The sequence below is a fragment of the Bos indicus genome, chromosome 5 (assembly GCF_029378745.1).
Source record: "Bos indicus isolate NIAB-ARS_2022 breed Sahiwal x Tharparkar chromosome 5, NIAB-ARS_B.indTharparkar_mat_pri_1.0, whole genome shotgun sequence".
NCBI classification, from domain to species: Eukaryota; Metazoa; Chordata; class Mammalia; order Artiodactyla; family Bovidae; genus Bos; species Bos indicus.
The window spans coordinates 62,908,479-62,922,827 of record NC_091764.1 but is presented as its reverse complement, the minus strand read 5'-3'; the positions used below and the strand labels follow the sequence as shown (position 1 = coordinate 62,922,827).

Genomic DNA, 14,349 nt, shown 5'->3' with positions numbered 1-14,349 from the left:
CCAAGTTGTCCCCCGACCTTCCCCTTTGGTAACCATAAGCTTTCTGTGTCTGGGAGTCTGTTTTGTAAATAAGTTGATTTGTATCATTTTTTAAGATTCCACATATGTGATATCATGATATTTATCTCTTACTACACATAGTATGCTAATCTCTAGGTCTATGCATGTTAAAATGGAATTATTTCATTTTTTATGATTAATATTCCCTTATATACCACATCTTTATCCATTCATCTGTTGATGGACTTGAGGTTGCTTCCACGCCTTGGCTATTGTAAACAGTGCTGCTGTGAACACTGGGGTGCATAAATCTTTTCAAATTAGTTTGAAAGAACATAGACTTTTAGGTCACAAATATTGGTTCATACCACTGCTTTGTAACTTTCTAGCTTGTGATGTCAGATTAACCTTTCTGAGCCTCAGTTTCCTCATCTACAAAATGAGGATAATGATATTCCACTGCAGCTGATCGTGGTAAACTTTATTGGTTGGTTCAGTGCCTAATATCTACAAAGTCCTCACTTAACAGTAGCTATGGTACCTATAGTAATAACTAGTAGTGTTATTACTCCAGCTTGGCCTTTAGATATTCATTCATTCAGCAAACAAGATCCCCTGCATGCCTGCAGTGTGCCAGGCACTGGCCTCCCCAGCTGTGAAGATGATGATATGCTGTAAGCAGAGACTAATTGGGGTTTCGGGTTTTTTAAGCAGCGTCCCTGGATCCACATGCCAGGCAGCATCTCTGGGGTCAGCAGGCCTGGCTCCGAGGAGGAAGGAAGGGCATGTCACCTAAGCCGCTCTGGTCCGACTGTGATATCACTTTTGGTCCTGAGTCTCCTGCTCTGGCAGTAACTCTCCTCCCATCTTAAGTAGTGGGGATGGTATTAAGAGGAGGCAGGAGACACGAACCCCCCGCCCCCATTCAGATGCATGTCCGCAGGCCCCATCTGCTGAGTCCTTCTAGGGCCCCAGGACTCTCTGCATGCAAAGCCCCATAAGCTGCTCCTTGCAGACTGTCGCTGGCATCCAGGATCGAAGCCTCAAACACCGAGATGACAGAAAGCGTAGGCGAAGTAACAATGTCCAGCTCTTGACAGATCATAAAAGAACAACTCTCAAAATGAGCATTCTAAATAAGATGAAAAGCCAAGACGTCATGGAGAATGCAAGCCAAATGAGGAGAGGCCACCTGGCAGGGAACCTCATGGGCTAGTCGGGTCTCTGTGTCTTATCTCAGTGGTTTCCTACCACTGGGAACTTCTTTAAAATGAAAGGGTAGAGCTTCTAAGCAGAACCTTTCAAAAACTTTTAGCCTTCTGATAATAGTCTTGTGAAAATCTCACCTGCTCAAATGGCCTTCATTTGAAGACACTGGAGCTGTAAGTAAATCTCACTTTCGGGAACTTGTTTTTAGGTTAACGGTAAAGGAATTCACACTCATTAAGTACCTTTGTCCCAGCATCAAAAAGCTGCATGTTACAGAATTGCTGAGTCTGCCATCTTTCCCTCAGTCCAGCTGCCCGCCTAGAGCACCAGTGCCTGCTCCTGATGGATGGACAGCCACCATCCACCTCCACAGCAGCCAGAACGAGACAAGAGCCCGGACTTCGTGGGGCAGCCTAAGCCCGGGGCCCCTTTCCAGGGCACCACCCTGGTGGCGATGTGAGGGTCAGCCCTCCTCTGCTAGCATTTGTTGGTACATTGCTAATTTCCTGGTCTGACTCATCCTAGGAGGCAAATACTGGCCCATGTTCATTGAAGGAAGAGCTTGGCTGGCTGTGTGAGGCTCAGTGTCTCCAGTAAGCACACATCTGTCTTGTGGGGTGTTGCTTCTTCACCTGTGTCTCTAAAGAGAAGACATGTCCTCTGTGAGACTAGTTCTCACGCTCAGAAGCATTTAGATCTGCCAGCAGGCCAGCATGGATATAAACTCTGGTCAGGGTGGAAACCCACGGGTTCTTCCACAGGGCCTCTGATGGCCATCCTGCGTCTCCCTCCTCCTTCATCAAGATGGAACAGTCCCCACCAGACCCCTCAGTCGTGGGAATTGAGCTGTTCTGTGTCCTGGATTGAGGAGGCAGGGTCACAGGATGCAAAATCAGCAAAGTTTTTCTGGTTTTGAGAAACCACACACAGACATCTAGGGATGTTCATCAGCGTGGAAACTTGAGACAGACCTTGCCGGCACTCAGCTGGGGCAGTGGTTTTAAGAAAACTCACTGTAACCCCTAGACATCTGGTTCATTGATGTGCTGTTGACCTCAGGGTCAACGTCTTGTTTTCTCAGTGAGAGAAGATGGGGTGGGACAGTGCTCGAAAGAGAAGGCAGAAATGAAGTAAGAACCTGGAGGAGAGAAGTAAGACATCATCCTGAGGGGAATGACTGAAGGTCTGAAGAAAAGAATTTCTCCCAGGCACTGCGTGGCATGGCATTCGGGCAGAATCTCCTTTCTCACACTGATTTAGTGATAAAATATGGAGTGGACCCACAGGGAGAGCAGATGCCTCAAGAAATAGATGGATAATTGGCTCTGTTTGCATGCTTGCTGCTGTGACTGCGAGACACCACACCAGCATGACTAATGCCTCTCCCCTCTGCCTAAATTAGACTGTGATTGTGTTTCAGAGATGTTCACTGAATCACAGATGTTGGAGGTAAAAAGACCCAAATTTCTCCGGAGCACCTCGTGGGGAGTGTGTGGGCTCACCCTCACAGGCTGAGGGACTGGTATAACCCCTTGCCTTCTAAGGCCTGGGAGCAAAACAGTCACCCAGGGCGGGCTCCTTAGGGTAGCTGTAGGCGTGTGTATTGCAGCAGTGACTGATGCCTCCTTAGACCCTAACTTGGACCCAGAGTGTGCAGTCTGTCAGATTTCCCCTGACTCGCTGCCATGTCAGGTGGAGCAGCTCAAGGTCCTCGCCGGTTCACCCCCTCAATGTCCTCTCTTTGCGTGCTCAGTGACTCTGTTCTGACCTGCAGGATGCTGTTGTAAACGCTTTCTCATTTCTCTTGCAGAATTTAGCCTATGAGATCATCCTAACGCTTGGACAGGCATTTGAAGTCGCCTATCAGCTTGCACTGCAAGCCAGGAAAGGGGGGCATTCCTCCACGCTTCCAGAAAGCTTTGAAAACAAGCCCTCCAAGCCCATCCCCAAGCCCCGCGTGAGCATTCGCAAGTCGGTGGTAAGTAGACAAGACACAGGTGTTCTGAGAACTGAAGGGAAGGATCTATGGTGGTGTGGGTGCTGGTAAGAATCCAGGGCCTGCCCTTCCTGTCCTCCCCTCAGCCTTGTCCTGGCTTGTAACTGTCATCCTCTCACCCCAGTTCCTGCAGTCTTGGGGACCGTCTACTGAACCTGGAGGCTCCTGAGAAAATCCCACTTACCCTGTGCCCTGAAGCAGCCTGGGAGGGGGCTGGGTGCTGCTGTCCCGGGTCAATCTCTCCTCTAGATCCAAGCTACCTGGGGACCAAGTTCCCTGAGGCCTCAGCTGCCATCCCTCCAGGGGGCAGGCCTCTTCCAGGCCACTGGGCAGCAGAGAGGTTGGTAGAGGCTCACAGCGAGGGTGTCCCTGGTACCCAGCAAGTAGAAGCTGGGGGCTCAAGCTGTGCACGGAGTCAGGGTGGGAGAGGCCTGGGCACCAGGCCCTGTGTTCTCCCCGCAGCAGCTGAGGCTTCCTGCAGAGCAGGATTGTTCAGAAGCTACTGCCCCTCCTCCTCGCATCTGCCTTCCTCCAGGAATTTCCTCCCCTTCCCTCCCACACGCTCTGCACACATCCTGTCCTAACAGACTTTCCTGACTTCAAAGCGGCCTCCTCTGGTAGTAGCAGTACCCAGAAGCTGGAATGTTCCCAGCCAGCCTCACTTCTGGTTTCTGCTCCGTATGGCATCCTTGGAACTCTTGGACTCCGGGCAGCAGTGCCATCACAGAGGCATCACTCTCACACCCATATATCCTTCCATCTGTGACTCTCCTCCTCCCCACCGACCCCAGGTCATGGGGAATTTGTAGGGTTTTTAATGTTTGCAGAAGCACCATTTGCAGAAGCTTGGAGATCATGTGGCTTCTTGTTCATGACCTCTCTTTGGCCTCTGCTCCTTGACAGCTCACATCTCAGATCTTTTCTTCCACCTCACCATTCACACCCATGCTTGTCCCTCACTGCTGACCATTGCCAGGAACTGCACGTCCTCCCACCTCAGCACCTCCCAGCCCCACTGGCTCCCAACCCTGATGCACTCCCAGAGCTCCAGACCTACAGGTTCAATTTCTCCTTTGATACTTAGCAGACAGCTGAAACTTACTATGCCTAGAACAGAATTCTTGATCTCTCTGCAAAGCTGTTTCTCTCTCCCTACCTCTGCCAGCTTAGTAAACAGGCTAACCAGTCACCAAGTTGCTCAAGCCATCAATCTAGAAAGCAGACTTGATTCCTGTTTTCCTCTCAGCCCTGTGTCCAGCCCACAAGCAGATTCCATCCATTCAGCCCCTAAAACATCTCTCAGCTCCATCCACGCCTCTCCATTTCTTCTGTCACTCTTCCCATCCTAGCCATCACCACCACATCTCCAAAACTACTCTAGTACATCTCCTGAAACTCCCTTCCTCCACAGGGCAGCCACATCATGGTACCACAGCCTTGACTTCCCACCACACTCCTCCCAGGCACTCAGCCTCCCTATTCCTGGAATAGACAAAGCTTCCACCTACCTGTGTTCCCTCCACCTGGCTTTGTCTCCCCCTCATTTCTGCACAGCTGATTACAGCTGGTCATCCAGGCCCCAGCTACACAAAGAGGCCTCTCCTATATATTGTCTGTCTTACCCCACAGGAAAGCAGGTTAAATATCCAGAAATTTTCAGAATATTTGGGGGACTAGCTCTAGTCTGTTGTATTGTATACATTCCCATGTGGGCTGGATAAATCTGTTCCTACCTCCATCTGACTTTTCTTTGGTCCCTGTAGACTTCTTCCAGGCGAGTATGAAGGGATGTGCACCATACGGGCTCATAGAATATTCATTTAGAAGCCTTCACTGAAAAAGATGGAACATACAGTGAATAATACTGCTGCTCTTTAACTGCCCCAAGATCCCGTCCCCCTCAGCAGGTGTCTGTGTTCCATTTCCCTCGGCCCCAATAGTTTACTGTTGAGAATATCCTGTGATTAGACATGTGACATTCCCCCCCACAGCCTTGTGGAGGTACAGACAGATCACATGCAGCTGAAAAGCACGAACCCCATAGCCTTCTGGCCAGCTCCCTTGTTCCAGGTTTCCTGAGCAGAGCAGCCAGGGGCACACGTGGAAACACCAAAGACAGACAGGGAGGTCTGGTGCAGAACTGCCCCAGCCCCCTCCCTGATCCGCCCCCCTATCACCATGAGAGCTTAGAACTCAAGCTTTACCCAGGCAGGGCCTGCATGACCTTGTATACACAGGCAATGAAATGGTGTTGACGTTTTCTAGCTCAGTTTGGTTCAAGGTCGAGGCTCAGCCTGACCTGGCCCTGCTCACCTCCTCACCCTCAGCTGTCTCCTCCCAGCTCCCCCTCAGCACCCTGACTGCAAACCCTCACTCCCTTCCCCTCAGGGACTCTGCGCATGCTGCTCCACACCCCCATCTTCACCAGGAAGCTTAGTTTTCCAGCTCTCCATTTGGACGTATACCTTAATTTTGAAATAATGTCTAGTTGACAGGAACGGATTGGGTGCCTGTTGGTTACTGGGTTGCTGGGAGCTTGTCAACGTTAGAGGGAAACCGTAGTAAACAGAATGAAGTCCACCTTTGTGAGTGTACATTTTAGTGGCAGATGAACATATAAACATGATGTGTATGGCATAAGGATTATAAAGAAGAGAGCAGAAGAGGAGAGCAGAAAAGCTGAGGTGCTACTTTACATGCAGTAAACTGGTGAGGGGGTGACATTTGTGCCACACTCTGACATTAGGGGAGAAAGAACACAGGTGTCTGGAGTGTATTCAGAGAGCTGATGGGCACAGAGGGCATGGGCTTGGCAGGCAGGGCCCCAAGAAGTCACTCCGAGGACTTTGGGTTTATTCTGACTCTTGAAGAAAACCAATGGAGGTTTGAGAGCTGGGTAGGACATAGCCTGGTTCACCTCCTCCAGGAAGTTCCCCTGCCTCCCAACACGGTGTCAGTGGCCTTCCTGGGTGCCCTCAGAGTGCCCTCTTCCCTTTCAAATCTCACTTCTCAGTAAAGTATTCCTATATCCGCTCCCCACCTGTGTGCCTTCAAGAGCAAGGGCCATGCCTCAATCACCGTCCCCCTCCCCAACCCTGTGCCTTGAACACGGTTCCTATGCAGTAAACGTGATCAGAAGAACCAACAAATGGCTCACCCACCAGCATCCTGAAGTCTTGCCAGGGTGCAATGCTGATTTCCAGGCAGTGTTAGAATGCATACGTGCACTCCTGAGCAGGTACCGTATAACAGGCATTAGCCTTTCTGTTCTAAAGCAGATCGACCCATCTGAGCAAAAGACTCTGGCCAACCTGCCGTGGATCGTGGAGCCAGGACAAGAGGCCAAGCGGGGGATAAATACCAAGTATGAGACCACAATTTTCTGATACTCACCTCCTTCCCGTCCTCGTGGTGCCTTGCACGCCGAGCAGTCCCGGAGCAGGCTTTCCACCCAGCCCGGGAGGAAGACTGCTCTGTTTGTGTGGCCTTGTCATGGGCGAGAGGTCACTGGCCACTCCTGGGGATGTTCTTTCTGCACCGGTGACAGAAAGTGCAACCAAGACTTCCCAGCTGTAACCCCTGAGAGACAGAGCAGAGGTTTGTGGCTGATGCTCCCAACCCCCACTCCTGGCCACCACCCGAGGTATTTCTCATGACTCTGCCCCAACCTCGCTTTGCTGTTATTTGGGGATAACACCTTGAAAAAACACAGGGGGTCGCTTATACTGCCGAAAAGTGTAAAAATCTTGGGTTTATTTTCCACTGTCAGCCGTTTTCAAGGTAGAACAGAACTACCCCCAGAAAGCATCTCTAAAGTCATGATCTCACTAAGTATTGTTTCATGCAAGAGAACAGAAGTTACTCCCCTGATTGCCAGGGAATTCTGTTTCCCAGTTTCTATATTTGTGGATTTTATATGTAATCAACCATGTCAGATAAAGAAAATCTTTACATCTGTGGATTGATTCAAAAACCTAATGATTTAAAACAGAGGAATTTATTATGCACAGAAAAACGTGTCTTGTATTAAATATTTTTATTAAAAAGAATGTTTCACTAATGCATTGATAAGAAAACTAGGTTAGTCGTGAGGGATGTTTCTGGTTTCATTTCAAATAACTAAATTTCTCCTGCTACCACCAAGAGGGCTGCTCAGTGTGGCAGAGTACCCAGGCCATTCCCCAGAGCAGGAGATTCAGGCAGCAGACTGGCGTCTTACCGAAAGTGCTGACGCAGCCATAAGCCTGCAGAGATTTTTTTTTTTTTTAATCTTCACAGTTTTAAAGAACATGTTAAAAAAATCTAGGGCTCCTGCTGTCAAGATTTCTGTCATGGAAACCTTGTTTGAGAAAGGTATTAATAAAATTCTATTGCAAAAAAACTTTTTTTCTAGGAAAAAATAAAAAAAATAAAAAAAGAGAGATTCCAAAGTAATAAAACTTTCTTGAAACAAAATAAATAAATGTTTGCTTACTCTTTGATTAAATAAAATTTACTTACATTTCTTTAAGGTATTTTAATTTTTTAATGTCTCCGTGGAGTATTTGTATGATACCATAATGTATATTTATGTAGAATCAAATTATATAAACAGTACCAATATCATTATAGAAAAAAATAACATTTTAATGTATATTGTTCTAATCAATCACATTGTGAATCATTTTGAAGTTCATTATAGCGATATTGATAAATTGTGGGATTGTCTTAATGTTTTTTTAATTAACCAATATTATTTTAAATCTGAGATTATCAGTTACATCATCAGTTGGTGAGTTTTGAAGACAGAAAATTTTATTTCAAACTGACAAATGTATATGGCTTTAGTTCAGTGTTAAAGAATTTTAATACAATATTAAATTACTTGAACTGAACAGTTCCTTGTATATATTTTGCCTATTCACTGTTGATATGTATGTAGTAAACTGAGAGTAAAATAACACTAAAATATGGTACCAAAAGGAAACTGTATAGGAGCAAAGTAAACAGTAGCTTTGCTGAAATGGAAACATATGTGTAAATATGCTTGGGCTTCCAGTTATAAATTTTGTAATTTTTGTCATTATTTATATCCTATTAAAAAAAAGCACATAAAATAAAATGGAAACTATACAGCTGTTGGTGCTTGGCATCATTCTGTGAGCACCTTCCCAGTTCCATTTATAGGAAAGAACCAAAGGCTTAGCCTTCTCAGCATCCATAGTTAAATGAATTTTTTTACTTGGCCAAACTGTTGAGGAAATCGGTTCACTTCCAAGTTCAGCCAGTCTTAGAAAGATGCAGTGGCCTTTACAGTTTGAATTCGGCCATAAAGCCACCACTGTCTTTGTTTAAATAGTAAAGTGGGCTGTAACAAAGAACTTCTAAAAGAGGAAGGACCACCAAACTAGATCATTTTTATAAGTTTGTCTACAGGCCTACACATTTGTCTTAGGCTGCCATAACAAAATATTGGGTGGCTTAAACAAATTTCTTACAGTTCTGGAGGTCTGGGAAGTCCAAGATCGAGGTGTGAGCAAGGTAGGTTTCATTCTAAGGGCTTTTTCTCTTGGGTTGGCTTGTTGGTGGCTGCTCTCTTGCTGTGTGCGCACAGGACCTCTCCTCTGTGTGTGCCTGCAGAGGGTGGGGGAGCACCTCTTCTTATAAAGGCACTAATCCCACCATGAGGGCCCCACCCCCCAGGTCCCACCTTACCCTAATCTCCCAAAAGCCCATCTCCAGATACGCACTGTGGAGCATTAGGACACCAGCGTATAGACTGAGGGGACACAGACACATGTACCAGCTCTGGGTCAAGAGATAAAAGGGCCATGTTAGAGAGACACTGGAAAAATCAATGATTCACATTCCATATCCTATAACTTTCAGAAGATCTCCCCACTGCTGGATCCAAGTGTGTTACTCTCCAAAACACGTGTCGAACCAATCTTGGGGCATTCCCAGCCTGATATGCAGAGGCCTACGGCTTTGAACCCCAAAAGGCTAAAACCATCCTGAAATGAGGCAACATTCACAGAGGTAGAAGGGCAGATTTCCTGATGGGAAGTTTGGGCTGGAATTTTAGACAGTAATGCTTTATCTGGGCTAATTTGGCCCCTTTTAATCTTTATTAAGGAGGTCAGCAATCCTCTTATTGAAAGTAAAAGTCACTAAGTCTTGTCTGACTCTTTTCAACCCCATGGACTATACAGTCTATGGAATTCTCCAGGCCAGAATACTGGAGAGGGTAGCTGTTCCCTTCTGCAGGGGATCTCCCAACCCAGGGATCGAACCCAGATCCCCACATAGCAGGTGGATTCTTTACCAGCTAAGGCACAGGGGAAGCCCAAGAATACCAGAGTGGGTAGCCTATCCCTTCTCCAGAGGATCTTCCTGACCCAGGAATCAAACTCAGATCTGCATTGCAAGTAGATTCTTTACCAGCTGAGCTATCAGGGAAGCCCAATCCTCTTATTATCTCAGGATTAAGATGCTTATTTGTATCAGTTATGGTCCCAGCAAGAAGAAGATGGCACCCTGCAATTGGGAGAATTTTAAGAGATTAATAAATAAATATACTTACAGAGGTGTTGGCCGCATGTAGGGAACAGTATCCCTTGTGCTGCTACAGCCTGAGGGAAAGTAGGGACAGAGGTAGCCTGTAGAGGGGGCGGCCAGACAGGTGCCACGGGCCTCAGAAAGGGAGCCTGGGTTAAAATATGCTGATCTCAGGGAGAGTGGCCAAGATGGCAGCATAGGAAGACCTGAGCTCACCTCCGCTCATGAGCACACCAGAATCACAACTATGAGCAGAACAACCATTGATAAAAAGACTGGCAACTACCAGGAAAGATCTTCTATAGCTAAAGACATAAAGAAGGAACCACAACTAGACAGGTAAGAGGGGCAGACTCGCAATATAATCAAATCCCTTTACCCACTGGGTGGGTGACCCACAAACGAGATTGATTATATTGCAGAGATTCTCCCACAGGAGTGAGTCTTGAGCCGCATGTCAGGCTCCCCTGCCCAGAGGTCTGGCACCAGGAAGACAAGCCCCCAGAGCATTTGAAATTGAAGGCCAGCAGGGCTTAACTGCAGAAGCCCCACAGGACTAGGGGAAATAGAGACTTCACTTTTAAATGGCACACACAAAATCTCACGTGCACCAGGACCCAGGGCAAGAGCAGTAATCTCATAGGAGCCTGGGTCAGACCTACCTGCTGGTGAGTGTCCTGGAGAGGTAGGGTGGAGATGCAGGGGACACCTAGCTGCAGCTCACCCTGAGGAGGCAGACATGTTGGGGAACATGCAAACAGATGAACACTGTGTTGGCAGCTGACATCTTGGCTCATTAGCACTAAGACCTGGCCTCACCCAACAGCCTGTAGGTGCCAGTGCAGAGATGCCTCAGGCCAAACAACTAACTGGGCTGGAACACAGCTTCCCACCCCCATCAGTCCAGACCCTACCATGGGAGCAGATGGGCCGTGTCCAGTCCTCTAGCAGACTAACACAATCTTCAGGACCTCATACCCAACTGTTGTCAGGAAACACCATCACTCCACCACCATCACCACCAATGATCAATGAAACGAGCTCTGGGATCCCTGGGCCCTGCAGCGAGACTCTAGGAACCAGCTCTGCCTGCCAGTAATCTGGGACTAACCCCGGACCTGGCTTCACCTGCCAGTAGTGGGTAGTAGCCTTGGAGTCTTCAGGACAAAAATGACAAAAATTAAAGAAAGAATATTAAAAGCAGAAAGAGGAAAGCAACAAATAACATACAAGGAAACTCCCATAAGGGTATAAGCTGACTTTTTGGCAGGAACTCTGCAGGCCAGAGGGAGTGGCAACATGTATTTAAAGTGATGAAAGGGAAAAGCCTACGACCAAGAACACTCTACCATTTTGATGGAGAAATCAAAAGCTTTAGAGACAAAAGCTAAAATAATTTACCACCACAAAACCAACTTGATGATAAATGTTGAAGGAAGGACTCCAAATGAAAAAGCCATAACTAGAAACAAGAAAATTACAGAAGGAAAAAGCTCACTGGTAAAGGCAAATATACTGCAACAGTAGATAAGCACCCACACACAAAACTAGTAGGGAGGTTAAGCGACAGAAGTAGTAAAATCGTCTGTATCCGCAATAAGCAGTTAAGGGTACACAAAACAGTTAGATGTAAAATAGGATATCAAAAACAGTAAGCATGAGAGAAGGAGTGTACAAACACAGGGTGTTTAAAACACAGTTGAAATTAAGAGATCAGCAACTTAAAACAATCATGTTTGTTTATAGATGCTACCCAAAAGCCTCATGGAAATCACAAACCAAAAATCTATAAAAGATAAAAAGGAATTCAAACATAACACTAAAGATAGTCAAATTACCAGAGAACAAAAGAAGGGGGAAAAAGACCCATAAAAACAAATCCAAAACAATTAACAAAATGTCAACAAGAACATACATACTGATAATTATTTTAAATGTAAACAGACTAAATGTGCCAGCCAAAGGACATACACTGGCTGAATGGATAAGAAAAGTAAAATCTGTATATATGTTGCCTAGAAAAGGCTCACTTCAGGTTTAGAGATGCACACAGACTGAAAGTGAGGGGATGGAAAAAGGCATTCCACTCATGGGAAAAAATTTTTTTAAAAAGCTGGAGTAGCAATACTTGTATTAGATAAATGGACTATAAATAAAGACTGTTACAAGAGACAAAGAAGAACACTGCATAATGATGAAGGGATCAATCCAAGAAGACATAACAACGACAAATACATATGCATCCTGCACCGCAATTTATAAGGCAAATCCAGGTGGCACTAGTGGTAAAGAATCTGCCTGCCAATGCAGGAGACATAAGAAATGAAGGTTGGATCCCTGGGTCAGGAAGATCTCCTGGAGAAGGAAATGGCAACCCACTCCAGAGAATTCCATGGACAGAGGAGCCTGGCAGGCTACAGTCCATAGAGTCTCAAAGAGTCAGACACAACTGAAGTGATTTAGCAAACATGAATTAACATAAAAAAAAAAAAAATCAGTGGTAATATAATAATACTAGAGGACTTTAACACCCTACTTATATCAATGGACAAGATCATCCACATAGAAAATGAATAAGGAAACACTGGCTTTAAAAATACATTAGACCAAGTGGACTTAATCAGTATTTATAGAGCATTCCATCCAAAAGCAGAAGAATACACATTCTTTTCAAATGCACATGGAACATTCTCCAGGATAGGCCACATGCTAGCCCACAAAATAAGCCTGAATAAATTTAAGAAAACTGAAATTATATCAAGCATCTTTTCCAACCACAGTACCATGAGGCTAGAAATCAACTATAAGAAAAAAACTGGAAAAACCACAATATGGGGAGGCTAAACAATATACTGTTAAACAAGCCATGGACCACTGAAGGAATGTATAACTGAATCACTTTGCTGTACAGAAGAAATTAACACATTGTGAATCAACTACACTTTAATTAAATGACAAAAAAATATGCTGATTAAAGAAATCAAAGGTCACACAAACAGGCAAAGAGATAAACCGTGATCATGGACTGGAAGAAGCCATATAGTCAAAATGACTATACTACCCTGAGGCAATCTACAGAGTCAATGCAAGCCCCTTCAAGATACCCATGGCATTTTTTACAGAAGTAGAACAAAATAAATCTTAAGATTTGTATGGAGACACAAAAGACCCTAAATAGCCAAAGCAATCTTGAAAAATGGAGCTGGAGGAATCACGCTCCCTGGCTTCTGACTATACCACAAAGCCATAGTCCCCAAAACAGTATGGTATTGGAACAAAAATAGAAAGACAGATCAACGGAACAGGCTAGAAAGACCAGAAATAAACCCATGAACCTATGGTCAATTAACCTATGACAGAAAAGACTATACAGTGAAGGAAATCTCTTCAATAAACGGTGCTGGGAAAACTGGACAGCTACATGTAAAAAAAATTAAATTATAACATTCTCTAACACCTTATACAAAAACAAACAAAATGGATTAAAAACCTAAATGTGAAACTGGACAGTACAAAATTCTTAGATGAAAAAACATAGGCTGAACACTGACATAAATTGCAGCAGTTATCTTTTTCAATCTGTCTCCCAAAGTAATGGAAATACAAAACAAAACAAACAAGTGGGACCTAGTTCAACTCAAAAGCTTTCACACAGCAAGTTCAGTTCAGCTTGGTCGCTCAGTCATGTCCAACTCTTCATGGCCCCATGGACTGCAGGACGCCAGGCTTCCCTGTCCATCACCAACTCCCTGAGCTTATTCAAACTCATGTCCACTGAGTCCGTGATGCCATCCATTCTCATCCCTTGTCATCCCCTTCTCTTCCTGCACCTTCAATCATTCCCACAATCAGGGTCTTTTCAAATGAGTCAATTCTTCGCATCAGGTGGCCAAAGTATTCAGTTTTAGCTTCAGCATCAGTCCTTCCAATGAACACTCAGGACTGATCTCAATTAGGATGGACTGCTTGGATCTCTTTGAAGTCCAAGGGACTCTCGAGTCTTCTCAATCAACACAGTTCAAAAGCATTAATTCTTCAGTGCTCAGCTTTCTTTATAGTCCAACTCTCACATCCATACATGACTACTGGAAAAACCAAAGCTTTGACTAGATGGAACTTTGTTGGCAAAGTAATGTTTCTGCTTTTTAATATGCTATCTAGGTTGGTCATAACTTTTCTTCCAATGAGCAAGCATCTTTTACTTTCATGGCTGCAGTCACCATCTGATGTGATTTTGGAACCCCAAAAAATGAAATCTCTTACTGTTTCCATTATTTTCCCATCTATTTGGCATGAAGTGATGGGACCAGATGCCATGATCTTAGTTTGCTGAATGTTGAGCTTTAAGCCAACTTTTTCACTCTCCTCTTTCACTTTCATCAAGAGGCTCTTTATTTCTTCGCTTTCTGCTATAAGGGTGGTGTCATCTGCATTTCTGAGGTTATTGATATTTCTCCCAGCAATCTTTATTCCAGCTTGTGCTTCATCCAGGCCAGCATTTCTCATGATGTACTCTGCATATAAGTTAAATAACAGGGTGACGATATACAGCCTTGATGTACTCCTTTCCTGATTTAGAACCAGTCTGTTGTTCCATGTCCAGTTCC

General features: G+C 45.2%; 1 protein-coding gene across 14 annotated transcripts in view; it reads left to right on the top strand.

The window, feature by feature from the left end:
* The window catches only part of ANKS1B (ankyrin repeat and sterile alpha motif domain containing 1B), a 1,154,742-nt gene extending 1,146,425 nt beyond the window's left edge, over positions 1-8,317 (top strand). For 8 of the 14 annotated variants that reach the window (XM_019961140.2, XM_070789581.1, XM_070789584.1 and 5 more), the window contains 2 exons: positions 3,020-3,187; positions 6,481-8,317. In XM_019961140.2, the coding sequence (XP_019816699.2) occupies positions 3,020-3,187; positions 6,481-6,591 (279 nt within the window). In that variant the 3' untranslated portion in view covers positions 6,592-8,317. Of the gene's footprint in view, positions 1-3,019; positions 3,188-6,464 lie in introns of all 14 variants that reach the window. The other 6 variants (XM_070789585.1, XM_070789582.1, XM_070789580.1 and 3 more) reach the window with 2 other exon arrangements.
* Positions 8,318-14,349: the final 6,032 nt, after the last annotated feature.